The sequence below is a fragment of the Xiphophorus hellerii genome, chromosome 15 (assembly GCF_003331165.1).
Source record: "Xiphophorus hellerii strain 12219 chromosome 15, Xiphophorus_hellerii-4.1, whole genome shotgun sequence".
Classification (NCBI taxonomy): Eukaryota; Metazoa; Chordata; class Actinopteri; order Cyprinodontiformes; family Poeciliidae; genus Xiphophorus; species Xiphophorus hellerii.
In genome coordinates this window covers 23008124-23023301 of record NC_045686.1, presented here as the reverse complement: position 1 = coordinate 23023301, position 15178 = coordinate 23008124, and the positions used below count along the sequence as shown (strand labels likewise).

The following is a 15178-nucleotide window of genomic DNA, read 5'->3' as shown; positions in this document are numbered from 1 at the left end:
TGCAGTGCAGTGGGGCCGCATGTAGTGTAAATCCAGGAGGGTGAATCTGCTTTCAGACGATTTCCTATCTTTCTTTGTATGCTGTCACATTGACAAACACATGTTGCATTGAGTAAATGCAAGAACTTCAAGGGGATTTTGCAGGACATCAAGGCCCTGTCATGTCTTTGGAGTGCATGTCACTTGTAATATGCTGAAAACCGCATGTGTTCTGGGATCACGGTGTGAAACTTTAATTACGTTCGGACGGTGTATGCTACTTCTGCTATAAAATCAACGTCTCCTATTGACGTTGATTTTACATCCTGCCATTTAACCTGATTAATTTGACTGTAATGACCACTTGAGGGCGCTACAGTCCTCAAGGGCTGGTTTCCTGCTAGATGCTCCAACACACCTGAGCTAAATTATCAGCTCACTAGCAAGACTGGAGAAGCTAGTGCCGTTGATTCAGTGAGTTGAACCAGGAAAACATCTCAAATGTGGAACATCGACACTCGAGGACTGGAAATGAAGACTTTGTCATCTGCTGCTAAGCAAAATACCAGACGGATAATTACTCCTCCCATGGCTTTTTTTTTTCTGTGCTGCCAGAAAGTGCCAGCTGCTGCCAGCGGACTCACCGTATCGGAGGTGGCAGATCTTCAGGTAGCGGTCCAGGCTCACCACTGTCATGGTGATGAGGCTCCCGCAGCCAAAGAAGAAGCCTGCCCAGCCGTAGAACTGACAGCCCTCCCAGCCGAACAGCCAGCGGTGGGAGAAACTGGACACCACAAAAAACGGCTTTCCTGTCACTGGGGGAGGGGGATAAAAAAGAAAGTAGAAGAAAAGGAAAGAAAGGTGAAATAAAAGTAAGAGAACAATGACGGGTGGGACGGGAAGAGGAAGGGTCCAGGAAAAAAAAAAGTGAAAAAACTAGACTTTTAATTTAGTGGTAATAACAGGAAGGGGCATTCTGAGGGTCACAAAATTACAGTGAACAGTTTTATACATCTTTATTTGTGTTTTTTAATCATTGGGTAAAAAAGTTGAAAGTATGAAGCACCTTAACAATACATAAAAAAATAAACACACACACACACACACATATATATATGTATTTATATATATCAGAATGTTCGTACTAAAACTAGTAGCAGACATCCTACTTGTTTTAAGTAGGATGTTTTACTATTATATCCCAAAGATGCAGTGAAATCTCTGGAAAATATGGGAGAAAGCTGGTTTTGTTTTCCACACCAAAAATGTTATTCCTCTGGATGAGTGGTGCAACTCAGCCAAAATGATTTATTTGGCAAAATCTCTCAGTGGAATTAAGGACTTGAAGCCTTTTCACGTGACTTTCATGTGTGCGTGTGTGATTTTTTTTTTCTGGCACTCTAACTTTCTATCCACTGTCCAGAAACATGGAACAACAGGCCACTTAAAAAAAACCAAAAGTGTGAGTTTGTGTTTGCCTGTCCTGGTTCCCCATCCTGTAATTTGAACCATTTTTGTTTGTTTTGCCAACTTTAACTCTGTAAGTTGTTGGTTTCTTTAGTATGCTGTTTGGTAAAACTTGTCTAGAACTTAGCAACCAAGGCAAGATGGGAAGAGGACAATAAAGTGTACTTTAAAGTTTAATTCTGGGCATTCTTCAGAACCAAGAAAGTTATAGTTTTGTTAGTTTAGCCTTTATTTCACCAGGCAAAACATTAAGAGCAATGACCTACTTACAATATTAGCCTGGAAATGTTAAAACATTGAAAAGAGGAGAGAGAGGAAAAGGTCAACAACATTTTACATACATCTACTCTGGATTTACAAACCCCATTTTGTATTTCCAAACGAAACACTGGACTTTCTTACTTTATTTCTGATTTAATAGTTCCTAGACTGGATTTTTAAGCTTGGGTCGATATAAACCCTTTAGCTTTTGAATTTTCACCTCTAGTGGAGAAAATCATTTGAGGTTGCCATCTTAAAAATCCATATTGAGTTTCTCCCCTGTTACTGGACATCCTTCAACTGCATATTTCCCAGCTTTCATCGTGAATCAGCTCCTGTTAGAATCAGCCCGGACTTCTCTTTTCATGCTAGGCATTTGATAAATTGTTTCTCCAATTCATCACCAACAATTATATGTCGCCTGTTCAAGGACAACTGGATGTCGAGGGAGAAACCAACAATGATAGAAGATTTTCTTTAGGCAAAAAGCAACACTGTAGGAATTACATAAACATTCAAAACATTTCTTTGTTGCAGTAAATTTTGTCAAGAACGATGTACCACTCTTCATAGTGAACAACAACAGTAAGCCGCTGGATGTACTGAACATGCATGATGTTATTTTGTGACATTACAAATCTGAGATTCTCAGCCAATTTGCATACGTGGCCCATTCTGTTGGCTCGGAGTCGTTACCCCGCAGAGAATTTCATCAGGAAAGGAATCAGTGAAGCCATGAAGATCTGGGCAGCCTATTCAGATCAGAGCTCGTTACTTGTCCAGCATCAGATCGTATTATGACCAGAACAGAAGCACCGACGCCAGCAAGTCAGATTAGACATAGAAAAAGTTTTCAGGCTCTTGAAATGAAATTCACACCAGCAGTGTAAACATATTACGCAATCAAAACAAAAAAGTCCATAAATTATGGTCATTAATGTAGATAATAGATAATGTAGGGATACATAATAAAAATGAGATTTCAATATCATTCCTGTCTGAATCCAGCGGAGTTTCCCTCAGATGTTTGGTGTCTAAAAAAGTTCAACATCATTTCAGCTCCAGGTTCTTATCAGAAATGTTTCCGATTTTTTTTTTCTAACCATCCATCCTTCAACTATATTTGCCTTCCAGCTGCAAATCCTTAAAAACAAAAGCTTCGATATTACAACCACCAAGCCTTCCTCACGTCCAGAGGGTTGGGGTCAGGGGTTATTCCAGTGTGAGTTCTCCCTCCAACATGGTCTGTGTGGTAAGAGTTTCATTTTGGTCTTTCATTCTCACGTCGTGTTCAGTTCCCACTTTTTGCTGAAATCTTTTTTTTTTTTTCCTGTGTGTGGTCGTTCATTCAACTAATATATCCAGTCAATCAGACTTATGTGTAACTGGTATACAAATTTTTAGGACAGTAATAATGGACAGAGCCGTCAATGGATCAGTTTTAAAGTTATTCAGTAACGAGAGCCGACTTTGTCATCACAAATCATAACAGCATGAAGGAAGCTGAAAGCGATGGCCTTTGATGGAGCGCTGACTGCAACTCCTGTAGAGAAGTCTGTCTGGATGTGGTGGGTTTGTGATGTGCTTCACTGACAGACTTTTCATAAGTTCAAAATTAGAATTTTCAGCCATCTTCTACGTCTGGATTTTCTGCATCTGACTTCTTCTGGTGCAGAATTATGACCCATGTCTCACATCCGTGACGTAAACATCAGACTGCAGATGCCTTGAAAACTATCAAATATGTATCTGATTTGGTACCACATATAGAAGTGGCTCAAGTCGGTTTTTTGGGAGGTGAAATGATCGGAATTGGGCCGATCAGACTGGCGTAAAAGTCGCGTAAAGGATGAATAAGAGAAAACAAACAGAAAAAAGCCGATTTGAGTCGCATTTGACTGCTGTGTCAGTGTAGCCTTACTCTTCCAGTATTTCATTGGCTTCCCCAAAACTTCTGCAGAAAACAGAATCTCTCAACAATAAGTTGTTGACTTTTGTACAAGTCTAACTCCTCCATCGTAAATCTTCTGAGGATTTCCTGATTGGGCCCAAAAGTTCTCACTGGGACATCAGAACTGCATTTACTGAGAAACTTATGGACATGTTCAACACTTAAACAAGCACTTCAGTGTTGAGTTAAAATAATCGCAACCAGTGAAGTTTATTCTTCTTAAACTAAAAGTAAGAACAGAAGCAGAAACTAAAAAACATCCTAGAGTAAGTGAAACAGGACGCATGAACAAATGGCAAACTTTATGGCCTAGTTGTTGTTTTTCAGCACCATTGTTGCTTTTGACTAAGTCAAAGGCACAAAATTTCTTCTCCATGCCTTTTAGAACACTAACAGAAAGCCATTTACTTGTTTCCCAGAACTTCGATTCGCAGAACTGAAAAGCGGAAATGCATGTGACAACTCCTGTGGCAACTAATCAGAGTTCTTCTAGGAAGCAGCTAGAAGCACAGCACAAAAGGTATGTTGTAAAAAAAGAAAGGAAGACACAGACACGCCCACCCCCCCGTACACACACACAAAAAGAGAGTTGCCCTCAAGCTCTATGAAAGAATGACGTAAAAATAGATGATGGGAAAATCAAGCGACTAATGTGACTTGGCAATCTACGGTAGCATGGCGAAGTTGATTAGTTGCACGTAACCAGATGTTCATGCTGCAAGCAAATCGTCTAAAACGGTCAAAAAAACACAAAAAAAACCTGTTTTATCTGTATCTATTGCGAACTGTAATCCTGGAGAGCACAGGTGAGTGACACTACCGACGACTTTATTGTTGGGAAGTTTACTGGTATTACTGGTGTTTTTTTCTCACTCCATTTACAGGGAGGAAGCCTTCTTCCATGGAACCAGAGTTAATAAAATCAGCACAAAGCCCGAGTTGATTCCCCACCCTAAAAGTTCCTGAAGAGTGGGACTGAGCAGCAGCCATGTGGTCCACTGAACTTCAAGCAAAATAAAGCAAAAAAAAATATCCAATTGTCCACAGGGCAAAACTGCAGACATGATGAGCCAAATGTTTTCTTGGAATTACTGAAAACTGAGGCGGTCAGTATTCAGACACACAAATACAAGACTGCACCATAAAATATTTTGAAGACATTGCAGGCTTTGTGTGCCCCCTAACACTACCCCGACTTTGACGTTGCCCCATACAAGAGCTTTAGACATGATGTGCTGCTCTGGCCCCCATAAGGATAATAGTCCAAACAAAAGCATTAATTATGTTTTGAAAGGTCATCTTCTTTTAACAACACACACTCAGACACACCCATGCACACGCCCGCTCATGTACAGAGGCTTAACAACATTTACTGTACAAATACTAGATTACAGAGAAACCTCTGGCTCTACCAGCCGGGCAGGGATTGGTTTACCTGCCGTCTTATGGAGTCTGCTGTCACTGCTTTGTCTGAACAGCTCTTAAAGGGATTGCTCATTTTTTTGAGGGTCAATCTGCTGAAAGGTTATGGGCAGGTAAAAATTTAGCTAAGGTGGGTGATTTAGTGACGGTCTTCACTTTGTATAAATGCATAGTCATTTCTTGCAGAGGATGAAGATCAGGGCTGCGTTGAGAATGGAAATGGAAAGGAGTTTATGCAACTACTGCATTACAAACAGGTGGAAATTAATAATCGATTCTTGCTCAACAGTAAAAGAGGCCTATTGTTTTGTACTCAGACCTGTATTTTCACTTGAGCCTGCTGGCTAATGTATAATATTCATTTACGCTGTAAACTACATTTGTTACTGAATAAAAATGTAGATTTTTAGAGTTTTGTGTTCCCCCATTGTGGAAGGAGAGAGCATATTTCTCCAGTTTTAGCTTCTCTTGTTTGGCTCCCTGTTAAATCCAGAACACTATTTAAAATTCCTTACATACAAAGCCATTAATTTTCAAGCCCCATCATATAGTAGAGATCTTATTCTTAAATAAATTCCCCAACTCAGTTCTTTACTCTCAGGCTCCAGGTTTACCAGCAGAGTTTCTAAAAGTAGAATTGGAGGCAGATACTTTAGTTATTAGCTCCCAGCAGACACCCTGTCTACTTAAGAATAGGCTTAAAATATTCCTTTTTAGTAAAGTTTGTAGTTAAAGTAAGCTGCTACAGGCTTAGGCTACTGGAGGACAAACTCATTATCATTATCCAGTTTCCTACTTTCTCCCCCTACTCTACCTTCATGTATTATCTGTAGTTATTGCTGACATTAACGTTTTTTTCCTGCCATGTTTTCCTGTTAAAATGGAGGCTTACCCTTCCACCATTGACCTGTGAGGCATGGCTGCAAATGCAACGACTTAAGTAAATCCACCGTCCTCTGTCGCCACATGCTTACTCAGGAGGAGAGATTCAATGCAATCGACTGGGCTTGGCTAGAAAACTTTTCACCACCTGGAATAATTTACTGACTTTAACTACAATTCACACACTTGTCCAAGTATTTTTTAAAGAAAGAAATCAACACTTCCTTTAAAAAACTCAAACTAGCTGCTAGCTTAGAAGAGCTACTAAAAAAAACCTGTTGTCACAGAATGGAGTAAACAGGTAACTATTGGAAATTACAGTTAAAATTGCTCAGGTTAAAATTTTTAACAAAATTGTTACTTGTTGATAAAAACTTGTTGCACAATCAGTGTCGCTCTAGTGAGCTTACAGCCACCAGAATTTCCAGTAAGAACCGTTTCTCTCTTCTTTTTTCATTGCAGCTAACGTTTCCACATATTACTTCAAGTATCCGAAGAGCAAAGCTTAATTCCAATAATGGAGCGTATTCAGAATGGTAGTGATCCAGCCTGCATGTTATCCGGATAATCCTGTACATTCAGAGCATAAGCCTACGTCAACTACAAAATGTGCATTTATTTTCTTAGATTTGCTTTAAGCATTGCTTTATTTTGAGTTAACATGCAATAAAACAACAATGTTTAATGTTAATGTAGTTTATGCATTCTGCATTATCTTTACGATAACCAGGAAGAGCTCTGTGTTTTCAGTCGGCCTATCCAAAGACCTGTCTGAAAGACAAAGTCAACTGAAGAGGATTTATGAGGATCATATAGGTTATGAATAAGGAACTAACATATTTTTCATTTTAATTTATTGTGCTTACATAATTCTGATTAAGCAACATGGGTTATTTTTTAAATTAAATGTTTGGTTTTTTTGCATAACCTTGAGCTGACTGACTGATACTGATGATGTCTGACAGCTAATGTTTCAAAAAGTTCTGTAAGAATTGAAAACCGGGCCCATTAACTGTACAACTGTGTTGCTCAACACCGTCCACATTATTCTGAGGCTCCCAAACTTATTTTACAAACCAAGAGAGAATAATGCAGCCTATCTTCTCTCATAATTACATGTGTTACCAGTTCTACATTAAAATAGTTAATAGCCTGTACCTGTGTAGCACTTTATCAAGTACAGAGGAGCCCAAAGTGCTTCTCACTCTCATTAGTTGCATTTCTACCAATCATAAAATTACACAGGCTGGAATTATGTAAACCAATTTGCTAAATGGAAACATTGCTATTTAAAAAAAAAAAGAAGTTTTTTGATCAAATGTTTCGGTGCTGGGATGAGGTGGTTTTTCAGCCGTATTGAAATTCCTTTGTTTCACAAAATGAGAGCAAACAGACCCGTCAGAGTGTCAGCTCTAACCTGCAGAGTTCAAAACGCCTTTTTTACCCGACGACACAAGAATTTCAAAAATATTTATAAGACAGACTGCGGGAACTGATTTCGATTTACCTATCAATTCTGTTGCATAAAATATCATCCTGCCGTATTATTTCTCCCTTCGGACATTTGTGTGTAATTCTATCAGTTAAGGAATTCCTGAGTCGGTGGAAACTTCTCCTGTGTGGTCACTGAATAGATTGTAATCAGTTTATTTCAGTGCTGCAGTGAACATGTCTGGGGCAAAAAGGACAGCAGTTCCCTCCAGCTGAACTGCCTTTACAAAACTGAGGTGAAAAAGACAAACAGAAACACTTTCTGCCCCCGGTGGTCGCTGTCAGTTGCCGAGCTGCCTAATGACATCAATCTATCTCCCTGCGACAGTCATTCTTTCTGCTGCAGACTCCATTCATCTCCATTTTTGTCCTATAAACAGCAGCAGATTAGACCAGCTGTTCTCACTGATTACATCCACAGTCCACTGCTGCACCATTACGCAAATGTTTAAGTTTGGCCTTCGGGGACGAAATGTTTCATTCATGAGCATAAAGAAATGATTGAGATAAAGCAATTCAATTTGAGCTCAGTTCCAACTGAAGCGACACAGACAGTGATGACGCATGAAGCAGGTTTGCACAAGCAGCATCGTTACTTCATATTGAAAAAGAGACATGAATAATGTCTGTGTTTTTCTATGTTATTTTTGAATCATTTTGGCTTAATAGACACAAATTGCATACAATTTGGTCAGGCTGTGCATGGTGTTTTCTTTCTTCATGTCTTTGCAAGCCGTTCAAATAAAGCAATCTGTATCTGCAATTATGAATGTTTCCCCATTTGCTAGTATTGAGGTCCTTCTGTAATTTTAAGTTGCATTCTATATTAAGCAACACACATAATGGGTGAAAAAGAAAATCAACTTTTTGATGATTGAACAACTATAATAAAAACGGGAAGGAAAACATTCGGTCTGTTACAGTATTACGTTTTCAGGCTTGATGTTTATTTTGCAATTATTAATAAATGATCGCTTGATCACAGCAGTTCAGTTAGCTAATTTAAATCATCAATCAAAAAAGTTGTCGTGAAGAGGAAAATGTACAAAGTTGCATTTTTCCAGCCGCATGTTCTTCAAGCACCCAGCTGAGGACTCGTTCCTCCCGCTCCGGCCGTCTCTCACTTCTGCTCTGCGTTTATCTTTCCTCACTGCTGCAGACAGTAATGATTACTCCTTGATTCATGTCCGTCGGTAGGAATTAAAAGTTAATGTGTCGGTCAAAAAGTGCATCGTGAAGAGGAAAATAGTATATGCAAGTCACACCTGACTATAAGCCAGTCAATACGGTTTTTGATAAGTGAACGGAGACGGCTCATTGTGTTCTCTTACTTTGCACGGGTTTTAATTAAAGCAAACAACATGACAGCTGGCCATCTGCTGGAGAAATCAACAGAAAATCAAAGCTAAGGCCTTGTGGTATCCCAGTGCACCCTGCTCTCTGCTCCCTAAACGTCTGTCAGTGGAAGCTGGATCAGAACTTCTTTCAGATCCAGAACTTTTCAGCGGGGCTTGTGACAGGAAGTGAACCAGTACTGGATGATGTTGTGAACTTCACAGAGCAGCCCGGGCCGGGTCAGGGCTCTCCAGAGGCTCTCTGGCTCATGGGAGGATTTGAAACGCATGAAGTCAGTAGGACTTTGTAAAGTAACAAAGTGTTTAATCCCTTTTATCTACAACAAAGACGTCAAACTTAATTACAGATGTAAGAGACAGTCGTAAAAAATTATCATAGCCCATTAAACATTCTGTTCTTTCAAAGGCAGTGTTCTTAAATTGATGTCTTATAGTTATTAATTCATCATTCAGAGAGTGATCCAGTCACCCCACTGCATCTCATAAAGATAAAAATCTGAACTCGTTTCTTCTTCTTCTTTGCTGCTTGTTTTGATGTCATTTTAACTGAGTATAAATTTGCATCTATCCTTTCTATTAAACTTTTTATTGTAAGTTCTTTTTTTTTTACTTGAATATTTCAGTTTTTATAAGATTCATTTTAAACCCACAGTCTATTGTTGGGTGAACAGACTGATTTTCCTTGTTGCTTTACGCCGTAAGCTTGGCTTTTCTACCCATGACTGAAATTTCCATTTTTCTAGAGCTCCTATGTCTCCACTCTGTTTCCTGTGTGCAGCAAATGATTGTGCAAAGCTGATAGCTGTCTCCACTCAGCTCATCAGCTGCACAGTATGAAAGCCGGGAGATGCAATATGTGTCATTGGATGTTTTGGCAACACAAGCATGTTGGTTTTTCTCCAAGAAATGCTTTCTGGAATTGGCAAAAATATCTTCCTCCCTTACAGATTTCTTCTTTTGTGCTAAACCAACTTGGCCCATTTCAACAGGTTATCACCCCCTAAACCTAATAACAGATTCTGCCACCATGAGGGGCAATGGCTGCCATCAGTTGTTTACAGCAACCAACACTTTTACTTTGCCACTGGGAAAATTTGGCGCACTCTCCTTTAAAAAAAATTGAGGGCTTGAAAGCATGAAGGTCAGTTGAAGGTCAGACCAAAGGATGGAAGCCCCGACTTTGATAAGGCAGTTTAAAAAAGCTGTGTAGACATTTTAAATCACCTGTATAAGTTTTAGTGAATGTCTAAACATGCAATAACTTTTCAAAACCATCCATTCATCAACTCTCAGTGTTAGCATGGACCAGACACATGTATCAGATGTTTCTCCTTACCTGATATGCCAAAATCAAAAATGGCAAGGTTAACGATCATGAGTTCAGGAGGCTTCAGCTTGGTCTTGCGTTTGATGGTCATATACATGACGTAGCCATTTCCTGTTGCAGACAGGATTCCTGTCAAAGAGAAAAATAAAGCTTTACTGTTAGGTGATCTTTTTTCTTCAAGCTCAAGCCTTCTATCATAGCCTGGCAATTGCCTTCCGCTCAATTCCACTCTATTTTCGTCTCCCTTCAGTGCTCTGTCTGAAAATGTTTCCCTTTGCTTTCATTCTGACCAATCAGTGAACAGAAGGAGTTGCGAGTGATGCATAGATTTTTTTTTTCTGCGCTGTTTTAGAAATGTAGTTTGCCTGTGGTTGTAGTTTGGCAACAACAGTGGAGGAAGAGAACAAAGCCGTTTAGACCATGTTGGCCACGCCTCCAAAACACTCTATTGAAAGGAAAGATGTAGCGCGATAAGCTTCATAGCCCAGCTTCCTTCAGCTTGCAGGACCAGAATAATCCTAATTGGAGCTAGAATGTAAAAAAAATAAAACTGTCACCGCCATGGATAACTTAGTTACCTAAATGCAGGCCATCAAACCTTTTGTCAGTTTTTCATCTAAGATTCCATCGGCAAAGTGATTGTAGATTAAACCAATTTAGAAGGACGGTGGAGTTTTGAAGAAGGAGAAGGAGATGAGCCACAGCTATGTACAAACCTCACCTGGAAGGTGGCTGATAGTCATGCTGAGGTTTCACATATTAAATACAAAAAATGATGAGAAAACACAACACACACAATATAACTCTGCCCCTTATGTTTATCTTGCAGTGTGTGTATATATACTGTATATACATATATAAAGTTTCCTTTTAAGTGTAAGTAATTTTATACAAAGGACATGAGTAGGTAATGTACTCATGTATGCATCTCAAAGACATTAATTAGTCTAATGCTAATTGGTTATGGAGGCTTTTTGTGCTTCGATGGTTGGCAGGTGATGAACAAAGGGTTATCAAAGTCTTCCTTCTAGCTGCTGTTGCCTGAAAACACCAGGATGTTAATGAGTCCAGTGGGACCTGACAGCAAACCAGAGAGAAATAAAACCAAACGAAGGAGCTGCAAAGCCGCACTGAGCCGATGTCTGGGGGATAACGTGGCTCTGATCTGGACATTTTATGTTACATGAAAGGAATATATTCTAAAAATATAATTAAGCACCAACTGAAAACTGAATTGTGGTCTTTAGTATTATGAGGTTTTTATTGTGTCTTTTAGTGTTTTTGTAGCTGAAAACCTGAAAGAAGAGAGTAAGAACAGCATAATTAGCCCTAAAGGCCCTTGATATATTTTGTGTTTTTTATATTTAATATTTTTATATTTAATTGTATTAGTGCAATTTGAATAGGAGATTCCATCTGGACATGTTGTATGTTGTGACAGAAATGTTTTATTTTACATAATTTTGTTTTCTTTAAAGGGGCAGCGTTATGTGTTTTCCAGGCAGCCTGATAAATTCGATTGAGAGTCAATTGGAACGACGAGCACGTCAAATTACATTCCAATAAGTTATTTTAACGTACATTTTGGAACACAGATCAGATTCCATTAAAAAATAAAAAAAATAAAAAAAAATATGTAAAAACTTTATGGATTCTATTTTTAAATTTTTGCATTTCCTTCTCATTTTCCTCTCATCTGTGAACTTTTGTGGCCCCCACTTTGTAGAACACTGCTTTACACCATAACATCATCTCCGAAACTTGTGGCAATCTGCCTTGCCCAGAGGCAAATCAACCTCTGGCAGGATGAAGCCGGAATCGACCCACAACTTTTACGCCGCCAGGCGACTCCTCTGCCAACCCGGCCTCAGTCACCTCCATGTGATTGGAAAACTTTAACGCATTGACCATCACCAGCAGACACACGCAGATTAAGTGGACGTGTGGCTTTAATGCAGTCCAAAAATAAACAATGAAACCTTTAGCATCTCCCCCACAGATTGAGCAGTTTATCCTCCAACTCCAACCTGTTTCCCATCAGATGCTTCCCATTCAGTCAGTTTGATCCGCACAAACATTCCTTTAACTGAATAAACCACATATATAGGGGCTCTCGCGGTGAAATTAATTTAATAACTGCCACAATGAGCAGACTGTGCACCTCCCCCATTTCCATGTACTCATATGATACACCAGGAAGGAACATAATAATGAATGGAGGCTCTCTGCCAAAGCTGGGCTGGGGGTCGATGTGAAAGTTATTCGTAAAAAAACCAGACAAACACTCTGAGACGGCATGAACTGTCTAACCCCTCCGCTTCTCCTGGCCTGGTCCTCCTAGTTGGCCGATTTGGATGAATGATAAGGATAAACAAAATGTATTCCATGTCTTGCTCAATGTCCTGCTTCATTAGGTAATAAGGTCTGTGCCCTTTAAGACGTTTTCCTGTTACGTTGCTTGGCAACTAGTCACCATAACAACTTTTACGGGACGATAAAATGTCCCAGTGGTTATTGCAATAAACGATGATGTTGTTTTGAGACCATTTTTAAATAATATAATGTTAATAATGCAAGATCACCCTCTCCAATGTCAAATCATTTAATTTTTTAAGGAACACTTTACACTGGAACTGGGAGTTATTTTAAAAAGGGCTCAAAACAATACTTAAAGGGGAATAAAAACACACACAAACGTAACATAAATAAAATGGACTAGATCACGAAGTCATAACGCTTCCAAAAATATGACTCATCAGAATCATCAGAATGGTTACTGGAACATGCTTACTTACCCCCAACCACCAACTTCAGTGTGTTTTATTGGGTTTCTTATGTGGCAAACAGGACAAAATGACGCATGAGTGAGTTTTTAAAATGTTTTCACAAACAAAAATCTGAAATGATTTTGGCTTGTATATTTAAACCTCACAATTATGTAAATGTAACTTTTCAAAATTCATGTCTCAACACAGCCCAGAACATGCCACTCTGATGGTGAAACACGGTGGTGGAAGTGTCATGCAGTGGGGATGAGTTTCTGCATCAGGGCCAAAGAAAGCTGGTCAGGACAAAGAGGAGAGGAGAGCTAGAAAGATAATTATCTTTCACAATTATGATTGTGTTTAGATCAAAAGTCTATTCAAGTGTCAGAATGGCCTAGTCAAAGTACAAACCTAAGTTCTAATAAGTCTTTACCAAGAATTGAAAACTGATGTTCACAGATGCGCTCTGCTCAATCTGTCGGATGTTGAGTTATTTTACAAAGATTAATTAGCAAAGATAAGAAAAAAACAGAAGAAGTAAATCTTTTACTCTACAAAGTAATAAAAATGCATCCACACACACACACACACACACACACCAACACACCCCCACACACACACACGCACACACCCCCCCACACACACACACACACACACACACCCACACACACACGCACACCCCCCCACACCCACACACACACACACACACACACAGAGTTGCAATCTTCCAGCCCTTTATTCCATTGAGACAGCCATAACCTTATCTTCCCTTTCTTTTATATTGCAGCACTGGAAATCTATTTAGCTTTTTTTTTTCAACTGCAGCCTTGAAGAGTAATTTTCACAAATGACGTTGCTTCAGTTTATCTTTGCTCTGACTCATGAACCTTTGGTTCTTTGTGTGTGTCAGAACCTTAGAGGACAGAAATTGCACAAGAAATCTGAAAACTTTACTTTACTAAGGTTCACATCTGACACAACTAAGCAGATGTCATTTGAACTTTTGCTGTAAGACTTATTTTGCTTTTAGAGCTTGACTCATGATTAAGAAGTATCTTGGGAAGTGCAAGTTAATAAAAGATCTTTGTGAGGCAGGATGACTGTAGACCTTTAGAACGTCAACTCCTCACAGTGACAAGCAAATTGTCTAATGGTTCTGTCTAACTGAACTTACTATGAAATCAGTTTTGCCTTTTGTTTGACTGCTTTTGTTGGATGTACACCAGCTGAACCTGCTTCATTTGGGCGCCTTCACACCAGCCCTGTTTGGTTTGCTTCAGTCAAACTCTAGTTCCTTCGGCTAGAAAGTCTGGTTCGTTTGGTATAAGCGAACTCCGATGTGGACCTAAATAGCGAACTCTGTCCCACCTACAAACCTTGGCCTTGGTTTGGTTGAAGTGAACTCTACTTCTGTTTGAATGCATATGTGACCACCAAGCAGACTGGAGAATATAACTTTCTGGGTAAACGTAACCAAAACAAGCAATGACTCATGGCCTTCTGCCAAAGACAAAAGTCAAATCCTGCTTCCGCTAAAATCCGACACCACTCATTCCATGAAGAAGGAAGTTGCGCTCAGCGTCGTCTCCAGAGGTTTTTGTGTCATTTTCTTTCAGAGGTTCCTGGTGCAGCGCCACCATGTGTGACGGGAGGGAATGGGTTTTTCAAAAGATTTGGATAGTTTGACACAGTAGAGCGTAAAGGGAACTACAACAGCTGAAAATGGAACAAATGTTGCAATTTTGACCCCCAATCAAAGAGAGCCAACAACATTATCAGATGTAGAAAATCCCTTATTTAAGGGCTAGATCCAAACATGATTTTTGTTCTGCAGTACAAATAATTCAAATTTGTACAAATAATAATGTTCTTATTAGTACTCTGGAATAATAAGAGGACTAATAAGAGGACCTGGACTTTGTCTACCTTGTCTCTGGCAAACTTCAATATGATATTTGTGTTTTTCTTAGCTATAGTACACACTCCATCGAAGATACTATACAGTTTTTTTGACATCAACAGTAAGAAAAGTGTGACGTTGTTCCAGTCGTGATATTCTAATGTTTTTGGAGACTTTTTTCAGAAACTTGCCTGCGTTTTTGGGGGTCAACTTTAACAGGTTAGTGAGTAAACTTTGCATGTTGTCAGACAGCAACAGAACGTCTGAGGTTTAAATCTCATTCAAAATGCTACGTAATAGTGTTTTAATTATAAGCACATGTTGTCAACAAAAATTGCATTTTATCATAATTTTATTATCAAAATGTTTACAAGGTAT

The 15178-nt window shown here is 39.2% G+C and overlaps 1 protein-coding gene across 1 annotated transcript in view; it reads right to left on the bottom strand.

Annotated features, from left to right (window-relative positions):
* The window catches only part of opn5 (opsin 5), a 35702-nt gene that overhangs the window by 5098 nt on the left and 15426 nt on the right, over positions 1–15178 (bottom strand). Inside the window, exons 3-4 of the mRNA XM_032585788.1 lie at positions 10145–10264; positions 624–794 (exon numbers count right to left, since the gene is read on the bottom strand). Of these exons, the coding sequence (XP_032441679.1) occupies positions 624–794; positions 10145–10264 (291 nt within the window). The remainder of the gene's footprint in view (positions 1–623; positions 795–10144; positions 10265–15178) is intronic.